This window comes from Vanessa cardui, chromosome 30 (genome assembly GCF_905220365.1).
Source record: "Vanessa cardui chromosome 30, ilVanCard2.1, whole genome shotgun sequence".
NCBI classification, from domain to species: domain Eukaryota; kingdom Metazoa; phylum Arthropoda; class Insecta; order Lepidoptera; family Nymphalidae; genus Vanessa; species Vanessa cardui.
In genome coordinates, this window is record NC_061152.1 from 1,353,741 (window position 1) to 1,366,842 (window position 13,102).

General features: G+C 33.4%; 2 protein-coding genes across 2 annotated transcripts; one reads left to right on the top strand and one right to left on the bottom strand.

Moving 5' to 3' along the window:
• Positions 1 to 5,048: 5,048 nt before the first annotated feature.
• On the bottom strand, positions 5,049 to 6,599 carry LOC124542224. The gene has a single exon (XM_047120171.1). It carries the CDS (start codon positions 6,583 to 6,585, stop codon positions 5,323 to 5,325), a length of 1,263 nt encoding a protein of 420 aa, XP_046976127.1. The 5' UTR covers positions 6,586 to 6,599; the 3' UTR covers positions 5,049 to 5,322.
• A 438-nt stretch (positions 6,600 to 7,037) lies between these two features.
• On the top strand, positions 7,038 to 11,527 carry LOC124542230. The gene is made up of 4 exons (XM_047120178.1): positions 7,038 to 7,286; positions 8,214 to 8,397; positions 10,086 to 10,274; positions 11,334 to 11,527. The coding sequence occupies exons 1-4, from the start codon at positions 7,103 to 7,105 to the stop codon at positions 11,500 to 11,502; spliced, it is 726 nt and encodes a 241-aa protein (XP_046976134.1). The 5' UTR covers positions 7,038 to 7,102; the 3' UTR covers positions 11,503 to 11,527.
• Positions 11,528 to 13,102: the final 1,575 nt, after the last annotated feature.

Here is a 13,102-nt window from a genome sequence, read left to right on the forward strand (position 1 = left end):
GGTATGTAGTTTATTGTGTAAACCGCGGTTGGTATCTAGTATTCTTATATACTATATGACGACCACTGGCGGATTTACCAATAGGCTAAGTAGGCTGGCGCCTAGGGCGGCAGATTTAGAGGGGCGGCAAATTTAGCCAAATATTTTTTTAATTACAGAAATAAAAAAAAATATAAGTATACACATTACATCCGTAATCCGTGTACTCGTCACATCATAACGGCTTGCAAAAATAATCCAGTAACTAACAGCAGTATTATCTAGTTTACAGTCACAAAAAGATGGAAAACAGATGGAACAAAAATACACTTTCAATTTCAGAATAAACGTAGTTAATATGTACAATAACTAACGTATTGATTTCCAAAGTCAGTTGGGGCGGCAAAAATTAAAAAGCCTACTAGCGACAAATTTGTAAATTCGCCACTGATGACGACCTCTGTGGTCGAGTAGTGTGTAGGTACCTACTTTCATGGATGCGCCACGCTGAGGTCCCGGTTCCGTCCGGCCGAGTCGATGTAGAAAAAGTTCATTAGTTTCTATGTTGTCTTGGATCTGGGTGTTTGTACCGTCGTTACTTCTGATTTTCCATAACACGAGTGCTTTAGATACTCACATTAAGAACAGAGTAATGTATGTGATATTTTCCAATATTCATATTTATTTTATTAATACAAAAGGAATATTAAAATCAAAGACAATTTATTTAATCAATTATATTTATTCAGATTTATAGTAAAGCACTTTGACACACTACATTCACTAACAATTCGTAAATGATTACAATTAAAAAGATTTGTCTTAAAGCTAAAGCGTTAGAAGCTAGAAATAATTAACAAAAAATACATATATTAATTATTAAATTTAAATATCACAAATCATTGACAATATTTTTTTATCAATTTCTACTAATTATTGCTAATGTGAAGAGAGCCTTATTTAATTTTTTTTTTATGCAAACGTCAAATGCAGATATGTGCACACAACATACAGGTACGCACTTTCAATTTTTTCATAATACGATCGGGCGTTTTCAACGACGCAACCGAAAATTTTAATGACTTTAATTTAAAATATAAATGAATTGTTATCGTTTATAAACAGAAATGTTGTAGCACCACCCACACACGTATGCATTTATGCGAGTTTTTTCTTAAAGCAATACAATACGTTTGACATCAAATATTTAAAAAAAAACCAAAAGAGCCCAATTCTAATATAACGAAAATACAGGCGCTTATCACTTTTCTATATTACGATTGTTTTCAATGGGGGAATACCCGGTTGCTTCTAACTGAATATTTATATATAAGAACACTATATAACACTATTAATTGTGCGAGAAATAAGCTAAGAGGTGAGATGTATTTCAGTAAATCAACGGTAAAGGCGTTAAAACGTTAAAGTGTATGTTTTAAGATGACGCTATTTAACTATATTCCAACTATAACAGGAAAAAAGTTAAATAAACAACATTTGACCGCAAATTGAAGCCATATCATTGATCGAGAGCTGGATTAATCAACTATATTCACAGTGGATTTTCAAATAAACCGCGTTTCGAACCTCAGAGTAACTGTTATGAATAAGCAAAATTAAAATAAGTTGTATTAAATAATAAGGGTAATTATGTTGTATTATAAACAAATACATATTAATCATAAACTCTTAGTAGGGCACAATATAGAGTTATTAGCGAATCGCATGAAATACGTTAATTACGGTTTGTTTATCTTTTTTCCTACTTCAATTGGAATAGGCTATACCGGATGCGGATTAAAGGAACACACTACATACATAATTCTAGGGAAAATATACAAAAAGCAGTATGCGTCCTCTGCCATCACGTGGCCGAGCTATCTATGTTAATAAGCCCTCTCTATAAACATTTCAACTAACCCATATTAAATATAAAAACTGCCAAATATATGCTAATATTATAAAGGCGAGCAAATAGCCCACATGATGGTAAGTAGTCACCACTGCTCATAGACAATAGCTGTAGAAAAAATTAACAATTCCTTACATCACCAATGCACAAGCAAATCTGGAAACTAAGATGTTATGTGCCTGTTACACTGGCTCACTAACTCTGAGTTTGATGTTTGGCGGTAGAATATCTGATGGGTAGGTGGTACCTACACAGAGCCATATCACCAAATAAAAGCACGTTTTCCGTACGTCTGTTGCGCTATCACAGCCTCACATCTAATCTAATGTATATTGACACTAAGCTTTATCTCCAAGAGTTTACATAAGACGCCTTCCTAAGCTTAATTCTAATTAACGATGTTTATTAGAAAATGATTATTCAAGACAATTCTAAACTTTACAATATATAAAAAAAAAAAAAAAAAAACAAAACAAAAACATGACTAATGATTATTTATTTAATACCTTCGCAATGGCCTATAGTTGCATCTACGTGTAGCGCAGGCGTTATGCAAAATTTCATAAAAAAAAAAACATGTATTTAAGACCGAAAATTTTATATAATATTTAAATAACAACACTGAGCTCTCTTAATAGACACGGGAGACTTTTTATCTCAATAATTTGTTTGATTATACGCTTCAATGAATGCATTAATATATTTTTTATTACACATTGAAGCACATAGTACAAAACAAATATTGATTGAACTTTTTTTTGGCTTTTATTTGAGCCAATAGGGCACATATTATTTCGCCAATGCCACGAGCGAATTGGAAAGGCCAATCCTTAAGAGAACCCAGCTGATGAGAGATTATAATCTGACAGATGGGTATGACTTGTGACAGGTCTGGCAAATCTGCAGAATTTCAGAAGTGACTTAACGGTGGAAGAAATATCAAGATGGCGCTGCGATCGAGTCCGTTAACATAATACAATTTTCAAATGATGTATTAAGTAAAGTAACAGCCTGTAAATTTCCCACTGCTGGGATAAGGCCTCGTCTTCCATTAAGGAGAAGGTTTGGAACATATACCACTGCGCTGTTCCAATGCGGTTTGGAATGCACATGTGGCAGAATTTCGATGAAATTAGACACATGGAGGTTTCCTCACGATGTTTTCCTTAACCGAGCACGAGATGAATTATAAACACAAATTAAGCACATGTATATAGTGGTGCTTGCGTGTGAACCCGCAATAATCGGTTAATATGCACGCGTCCTAACCGCTGGGCCATAACTGAACACAAATGATGTATAAGAGGATTTAATGTTTTTAAACGCCTGTGCATATATCGACATCTATCGATCGTAGCGACGCCATCTTGCCACGTTAAGACCCAAAAAAAAACCAAGTATCAAAATTTATTTGCAAGACCGTTGATATATTACATATATTTGTAATTTGATCAGTTGAAATTCAGAGGGTCCACTTCTTGGCGTTTCTGAACTTGATTATTATAGTACGACACAACTTAGATGTAACATCGGCAAAATATAAAACCGAACACATCCGAATTGAGTACGCTATCCCAAATTATCAATATCTATTTCTTATGCGAATATGATATTTACACAAAAGCAGTAACTTGTAATATTATATGACCTAATATACTCGTCATTTAAATGCAGTCGATGTCTCGGGTTAAACTGACGCGGGAATCTATAGCGACGAATAGCGTCGAATGTCGCGATAGGGAGCTGTTTCTGTTGGTTGTGCAAATTTGCCGATGCTACATCTAATTTGTGCCGTATTACATACATATTAATAAACACTTATATCAACCGTATTCTCCAGCTAAAGACACCCTAATTTGAATTCAGTAGGTACAATTCGGGTGAGCTATACTACCGTAATACTCCATAGGTAACAACTTAGATTATTTATATATCTAGATAGAGTATAGCAATTTTTTTTTTGTGCCAAAAAGGCACAGATTATTTCGAGAGTATCGCAGTACTAAAAAAAATAATCGCGCCAAATTTATTGTCCTTGACAGCTGTCACGCAGACAGCTGATTTGAAACGTCAATCGTCAAACTGTTTTACTTGGTGTGTGTACTTGGTGGACAGTTAAGCAAATCACACAATGAAAAAATAAGAGATAAGGAATAAGGAATAGCGGAATACAGCGATGGCAGCACCGTTAATCAATTCATAATAGGCTATTTGACTGGTTTTTAAAATCCATTTTATATATTTTTAGAAGAAGTTAAGTTAAGTAACCCAGTAAAAGTTGTGTTTTTTTTTATTACTACTTATTTCCCTAAAAATATCATATTTAAATAGCGCGCAAAAACGCTACTTGGACAATATGGCGCTGCAATGGGGTCGGTGTCGTCACTTTCCTGTAGCCTGTGAAAAGCAAAGTTTACGAAAGTTACGAAGTTTAGTTTAAGAAAGTGATTTCATCATAAGCCCGGCCAATCAGGAGCGTTTTGTGTCACGTGACAAACGTTTGAAAAAATGCATTTTCATTTATAGATTTTTGAATAAATTTAATTTCAACTTTCTTTAGTAAATAACCATTTTTAAACTCATAATATACACTGATTACAATCATTTAAAATTTATTTTTCGCATTGTCAAATAGCCTATTCAAAAATAAGGAATAATAAATAAGAATAAAATTTCCGTCGAATTGGGAATTTGTTTCTTATTTCTTATAGCCAGCCAACCGGGCATTTTTTCAACGAAGTGTCGTAAAACTGACAGCAGCACGTAACTAGTAGCAGGTATTCATCCGCTGTGATTGGTTGAATATTGTAGCTTATCGCCTATTGTGTTTTGGTTGCTGTGCTATTCCTTATTTCTTATACCTTATTTTTTTCATTGTGTAAATTTTACTTTACTTTTTTTTTTTAATTTTCACCTGTTTTCTATATAGACATATAAATAATCATTAATAATTTTTAGGAAATTAAATTTTATAATTGATTTTAAATAATCATAATAGAACTACTCTTTTATTTGAACAAAATAAATTCTCTAACTTAAAATAATTATAAATTAACAAAAAAAAAAAATAGCTGTTTTGTGCATGTTCTATAAAGCTAATAGGTGGAAAAAATACTTAATATTCATAATTATTTCTATTCAGCTAATTAAAATTTTTAATAATCTTTTTTTTTTTAAATATTAGGCTTTTTGCAAAGGCTGTAGCAGCAACATCTTTTTTTTTAATTATTGTAATTATCTTTTTTTTATCTCACAATACTTGTTATTAAAAGGTACAAAAGTGAAAAATATTATAAAAATTGTAATGAGATATTTAGGAATGTTAAAATTGTGTAAATTTCGTTTTAAATCTATTACAAGAATAATTAAGATTATATAACTTTTTTTAAATATGACAACATTGAGAAAAATATATAATGTTTGTCACAGCATCACTCAGAAATATTAAGTATTTTAATTTTGTGTACTTCCTGATATGGCAACATTGGCCCCGCTGTTGTTTCTTTAAAACTATGACTATATGTTATAACTGCTATTTTCTTTGGCATGGCGATTAGAATCCTATGGCTATCCTCACCTTCAATAACATCTATTCTTATTATTGGGCACATCGACAACACAGGGCAATCACAACGCTCCATAAAATTAAACTGTTTTATCGGTTTCGAATTAAACAGATCAAATTCGTCGTTATGATATGGAGCATAGTATATACGAAATACACCCCAATTGGAACCGACAAACACGGCTTCTCCGTATGTTTTAATAATAATAATATCACGCAGAGGCCCTTCGGGAACTGTATGTTTCAAAACGTACATCCATTGAAAGTATACTCGCCAATCCAAATTCTCGAGGAAATTGTACTTTTTTAATTCATGTAACAAGTTGGTTGACGTATCCAATGTGCTTTGATATATCAGTTCATTGCCGACAATTGTAAATATATCTCGTTGGAATGTAAGTAAGTTAATATTTCCCTTGTGATAACCAACGGACATTATACTACTATTCGCTTGGTTAAGTAGCACGGATTTTAATTGATCATCCTGTAACTTACATAGATAAACCTCATCGGTCAACGTTATATAGAACAGATCATCGTCGGCTAACAGAAATGTCTTTACGTTCCCGAATGTAACATCTGTTTCGTGATGTGCATTCGTTACAAGTTTTCGAACGACGAATAAATTTAAATTGTAACCTAGTATTATTATTGTATCGTCGTTTTCAACGTAACGTAGATAGTTACCTGTTATTGAAGTTCTTCTGGATAGTTTAAGTGTGTCCAAGTCGTAATAATTAATAGCCCCACGAGTATGAACGCCGATTAATCCGTGTCTTAAGACTTGGAAGTCTCTTATCTCATCCATACAGCCAGTTGCAGATGCGAATTCATCCATGGATTCATCTGCCTTATTTAACTGCGACCAGAGCGTTAAAGATCTGTAGATATGAAACCAACTCACACCCGGTACCCGCTTGTAATAAGCCACTGCGTATATATCATTAAAATCGTTCTTGCAGTGCTTAAGCCATAACCCTTCGTTGTTGGATAGATTATCGACGATTCGCTTCCATCTCCAGCAGACTTGACAGCATTTTGCTCGTTCCTTCGGTGAGAGAAATGTGAAAATGTAAATTAAAATCTCCGTCGGCGAAGATTCCATGTAGTAGGTTTCGTTTTCGTTCATTTTTACGAGTTTTATATGAGGCAGGCTAAGGCCACAGGTCAGTGGTGTTCATGAGATATTTACTCCATTATATTGTTGCAGATTTATTTATATTAGCTAAGATATCGTTACATTCATGTTTGTTGTGAATTTTTATCACATAAATTTTGACAATTATAGTCATAAGTATATTGACGTTTGTACGACAAGCAGATTAGGTTGGTGTCTACACTATCAACAAAATTCTATGAAATATAATATTCATATTATTAATTAGCATATTTTTAAGATCTATTCTTGATTAATTGTTAATGATTTTGTTAAATTAAATAATAATAATTCAACTAGAATGTGAATATATATGTTTGTAAGATGTAATAAAACACAATTTCATTTCTAAACTGATGTAAGTTGTTTTGACATTAGAGATAAAAAAAATTCAAAACATTGTATTTTTTAACGGAAGTAGCTATAGATATTGTGATTATATTTCATTTAAAAATAATAAAACAATCATTATAAATAATATTTAGTACAAATGTCGGCATTTAAAGCTCTACGCGATGTCAGTAATAAATTTGAAAACGAACTACGAAAATTATCAACAGAATTATTCTCTGCAAAAATAGATGATTCCTTCGAGGATATTATTACTAAGAAAATGCGAGACCTTGCTCTCTTTAATTCAAAATTAAGATTATTACAAGCGAAGCCGTTAGCCGGTGAGTGTTTATAGATATTCATTAGTTTTTTCATCACCAATTAAATTGCTATAAATATAATACAATATGCCGATTTTTTTATGCGCTTGTGCAACGGCTAAATCTATGTATACTTACATAAACATATCTAGTAGTAGGAGTAATAATACTTATACTTCTTTGTTAATCATCTCTAAAGTCATATATCATTATTTTATTAAAGATATGTATATTTATTTTATTTATTTATTTTTGTTTTATGGTATAGGTTGGCGAACGAGCATATGGTCCACCTGATGGTAAGTGGTCACCATCACCCATAGACATTGAAGCTGTAAGAAATATTAACTTAATACATATTTACATAATATATTATTAACATTGTCAATGTGTCACCAACCTTGGCATTTGGGAACTAAGATGTTATGTCCCTTGTGCTTGTAGTTATACTGGCTCACTCACCTTTCAAACTAGAACACAACAATACTGAGTACTGTTGTTTAGCGGTAGAATAACTGATGAGTGGGTGGTAACTACCCAGAGGCTTGCACAAAGACCTACCACCAAGTAAACACATTTGTGCTCATAAAAATAAGTTAATCAATTTTTACTACTACAGTAAATGAATAATGACTTTTTTAAACCTTTGGTAATGTTTGCCTTCAGGCTCTTTATTGATGGGGCTGGTCTAGACTTACAAAAATATAAATATACAGAAAAACCTGTTGTATAACATAGTAGCCCAGATAGTCTTAAAAATGAGAAAATTCAAAATGGAAAACCAATTCATTGTGTCAAGAAATTTATAAAATATTTATAGGTAGATAGATAATAACTTTCCCGTGAAATCAAACTTATTCAAAATCAATTTAGAGGTTTAAGCATGAAAAGGTAACAGATAAATAATATTAGTATTGATTTAATAATGTTTAAAATATATGATTTCAGTGACACCACAAGTTACGGAGATACCAAAGAACGAACAAACGACAATCAGTGACTATACAGACACAGTGACGTGGAAGATAATTGAACAACAAGTTGTTAAAACTCTAACTCAGACGCACGCCGTGAAGAACTTGATTACGACGCCAAGTCGGGACTTAGATCCTGAGTTAGTTGAAAGAAAAGAGTATGTATATTAATTGTGTCTATATTAATATTATATAATAATACTTGATTGTCTGCTTGTAGCGCTTTTATGAGATATCCACTGGATTGAACTTGATTAAATTTAGTATGAAGGACACTTGAACCCTCTTTTATAAACAAACGCCCTTCCTCACTGACTGAATAAACATCAACATTATTTGTTTAGTGGCTAGCATTAAGTTGAAAAAGAGTAACTACTGAGTTTCTTGCTGGTTCTTCTCGGTAGAATCTACTTTCCAAACCGGTGGTAGCTTCACTTAATATAATTGTTAAATGACGATTCAAAAGTGCTTGTAAAAGCCTACTTGAATATAGTATGTTTTTATTTCAATATTTTAAGGCTGAACAGCAGTAAGTCCATGAATCAATTTCCTAGTTTTGTTATTATAAAGTAACTTAATTTTATTGTCAAGGAATTCTCAATAACAGCTACGATCCTGGAAGTTTAAACATATCTCCGAAAGTGTGTAAAGCCCTTTTTCTTATGTCCGAGCTCATTCCAGTTGAATTTAATGAGTCATTATCCTGTGTTTGTGCATATATCTGTGTATTATACGTCCCCCAGTTCATTAGTTTCCCTTGTAAGTAGCTACTAGCGGATATACCATCTTTAGCCTATTCCAATAGAAGTGGGAATAAAGATAAACAAACCGTATTTTATGTATTTTGTACGATTTCGCAAATAACTCAGCTATACATACAGCTACAGCAGCTATAGCAGCTAAGCTACTACGTACTAAGCTAAACAAAGCTATGAGTCTGTATGGCGCACGCCACGGGGTCGGCGACAATCGCGGCGAATAGGCCGTATTTGACAATGCGAAAAATAAATTGTGAATTATTGTAATCAGTGTATATTATGAGTTTAAAAATGGTTATTTACTAACGAAAGTTGAAAATAATACTTAATTTATTCAAAAATCCATAAATAACAATGCATTTTTTCAATCGTTTGTCACGTGACACAAAACGCTCCTAATTGACCGGGCTTATGATGAAGTCACTTTCTTGTAAACCTTGATTTTCTACTATATGTACCACAGATTAATATACAGGAAAGTGACGTCAGCGACCCCATTGCAGCGCCATATTTTCCAAATAGGGGGCCTATTTAAATATAAAATTTTTACTATGATATTTTTCGGCAAATATGTACTTGAAATAAAAAAACAAATCTTTTACTGGGTTCTTTAACGTCTACTAAATAACATAATTTTAAAAACCAGTCAAATAGCCTATTGGTGCCATGATCAAACGAGTTTAGTTGTTTTCGCAGCGAAAAATGACTTTCATTGTTGAAATACTAGTCTGGTCATAAGCGGCATAAATTTAAGCATATAGTAAAGAGATTGTAGGAAGAAAGAATAAGTAATTTTACGTCGATTTTTATTTAAATCATGCACTCCACAATCCCTTTCAAATATTAGGTCTTGTAACAAAAAACGATTACTTTTTAAGTCGGTTCACCGTTCGCACCGCAGTTCGCGCCGCCGATCCCCGTGGCCAGGCCGTAAGAGTTTATGCTTAATATATCTTTCTTTATGGTAACAATTGTAGCACTGTTACACTTAACTACTTATATTCACTATGAGAGAGAGAGAGAGAGATAAGAAGAAAGGGATGGCAGTAATTGTATGCCAGTTCTACAAAATATAAATTTACTTACAGGAAAATCATTGAACAACTACAAAAGTACAGAGAACATGAATCACAACTCCGACACTTAGAAGCAGTGCTTCAAGAAAAGGAAGATGAGCTTTTGCATGCTAGACAGACATGGGATGAATCGTTAAGCAAGTTGAAAGACAGCCAAAAGTTGCCGCAAAGTGAAGAAATTGCTACTGGGCCCTTGTATAAGTAAGTTGATTAGGAAATTAGAAAGCCTAGTTTTTTTTTTTTATTGTATAGGTTGGCGGACGAGCATATGGGCCACCTGATGGTAAGTGGTCACCATCACCCACAGACAATGACGCTGTACGGAATATTAACTATTCCTTACATCATCAATGTGCCTTGGGAACTAAGATGTTATGCCCCTTGTGCCTGTAGTTACACTGGCTCACTCACCCTTCAGACCGGAACACAACAATACTGAGTATTGTTATTTGGCGGTAGAATAACTGATGAGTGGGTGGTACCTACCCAGACGGGCTTGTATGCATGCATATGCATATGTTTAATTTCATAGAAATTCTGCCACATTTGTACCACATACCCACATTGGAAGTGTGGTGGAATATGTTCCAAACCTTCTCCTCAAAGGGAGAGGAGGTCTTAACTCAGCTGTAAGAAATTTATAGGCTTTTGTTTCGTTGTTGTTACAGAATTTCTATGAAATTAGACACATGCAGGTTTCCTTACAATCTTCACCGAGCACAAGATGAATTATAAAGACAAATTAAGCACATGAATATTCAGCGGCGCTTCCCTGGGTTTGAACCCGCAATTATGGGCTAAAATGCACGCGGTCTGACCACTGAGCCATCATGGTTGATGAGGTTTTTGTATATGTACATGGACAATATAGTAAAGAAACACTGATGATTTTAGAAGTTTGCAATGTGATGTCGTAAATAAACAAATTCTGTAGTATATTTAGTATCAGTATTGCACCCATTACCCACTCATCAGATATCCTACCGCTAAACAACATTACGCAGTATTGTTGTGTTCCGGTTTGAAGAGCCAGTGTAACTACAGACACAATGGACATAACATCTTAGTTCCCAAAGTTGGTGGCACATTGACGATGTAAGGAATAGTTAATATTTCTTGCAGCGTCATTGTCTATGGGTGATGGTGACCACTTACTATCAGGTGGCCCATATGCTCGTCCGCCAAACAATCCATAAAAAAAACCCGTTTATAAAGGGATATGAAATTTAATATGTACTGTTTTTTTTTTTTTTATTTCAGAAAACTCCAAGTATTGATCAGTAAGATGGAATTGATGCGTTGGCTCATTGCGAAACTGGTGACGTCACGAACGGGAGGCTACGACTGGGCCACAGATCCCCACAAACGATTGAATGCCTTGGCATTGGCAAGGCAGCACCACACTATACAGGATTACACTGAAAGTTGATTTGGATTAAATGTTTTTTGTATTATTTGTTGTTTTATTAACCAACTAGCTGCGAATTTGTAAAACTAATTTAACAAAATAGTTGTTGTGTAGCCTATGTTACTCTTTGTTTTATTAGCTATCTGCCAGTGAAATTCTCGTTAAAATCGGTCCAACTTTTCCAGAGATTAGTGGGAACAAACCGACAGACCGAATAAAATGTTATTTTGGTATATGTACCGTGTATACATACATATGCATTGAGTAACAAAGGGCTATTTTAATACAACAAACAGACACTACAATTTTATTATATTCATAGCATACAGAAGTGGAATAGATGAAAAAAGACAAGAACATAAATAACTTTAATCAGGATATAAACAACTTTAATCATTTACAAATAAACCAAAATAGTTCTAACTTCGATAATATCTTAACATAAATAAATCACCAAACCATACATATTGAAGTAAATTACTTACTCAGTTGAGCTTGCAAGTCGAAATAAGACACAAATAACACTTATAGGCACCGTGCTCAATGTCAGTAATTCTACTGTCAAACCACGAAAATAAATTCTGAATTTTCGTGTTAATTTGATCTATATAAAATTTTACTGTCACTCCTTTATCATAACCCAGTAATTGTCAGAACGTTGGTTTGCCCCATTCTTGTGCATAATTAGTTTTCGATTCTGCACTTTCTGTAGAATTCACGAATTAGACTAAGGCAAAGACGTGCTTACATTGTCCTGATAGACCTGCTTTGCATTGACAAATTGCAACTTTGATGTTCTTATTGCAATCAAGCTGAAAAGACAGGGATAAGATTAAAAATAGAAATAATGGTTTTCTAAAGATATTGTACTAACAATTAATTATTAATTATTCTCGCCTCATTGCCTCCACTGGTGACAGGAGGGCTGGTTCGTTTTTTGCCCAGAGGATCGGAATTGCGATTCAACGGGGAAATGCTGCTAGCATTCTTGCCACCATTGCACGCGGTCAAGATTTATACAGTAACTAGTTTTAGTTCATATTTGTATATATATATTTAAGCATTTAATGTTGTTAATTCTTATGTTAATAAATATATACTATTACAATAAAAAAAAAACAATTAATTAAAAAAAATACTTATATCAAATACATTTGAAATTTGAAATTTTTGAATAGCTTTTGGCTTTTGATACATTTTGACCACGCTGCCGATCGTTGTTTATTGGTAAAAAACCATGTTTTATAATTTTAATCATTGTAAAATCATATTTACAGACTTGACAGCTGCCAGCCTGCACTAATATGTCTGGGAAGTTTCTTTTTTTACTCGCACGGTGTCTTTAATGTCGGGATTATAACGCCCTCTATTGTTTCTTCACGGTGCCTATAACAAATTACAAGTCGCGCCAATATTTACCTTACTGTTCGCGCCCAAAAAGAAGGAATAATGACGGCTTGATACGGTTTCGCGCGCTTTTGTTTTTTTTTTAATTTTTTTCAGCCAGTTGCATAGTTAAAGGAATCTCCTAAACATATGTATAGATTGGACCTCCAAACAGCAGTACTTAATATTGTTGAGCCAGTGTCTATGGGCATGTATAATTTGTATGTATTTTTGT

Bases quoted from the DNA above. Each gene is read 5' to 3' on its own strand.
- LOC124542224 (XM_047120171.1), bottom strand. From the start codon at position 6,585: ATGAACGAAAACGAAACCTACTACATGGAATCTTCGCCGACGGAGATT.
- LOC124542230 (XM_047120178.1), top strand. From the start codon at position 7,103: ATGTCGGCATTTAAAGCTCTACGCGATGTCAGTAATAAATTTGAAAAC. The intron at 8,398-10,085 runs GTATGTATATTA...ATTTACTTACAG, and splicing joins GAGTTAGTTGAAAGAAAAGA to GAAAATCATTGAACAACTAC. The intron at 10,275-11,333 runs GTAAGTTGATTA...TTTTTATTTCAG, and splicing joins GCTACTGGGCCCTTGTATAA to AAAACTCCAAGTATTGATCA.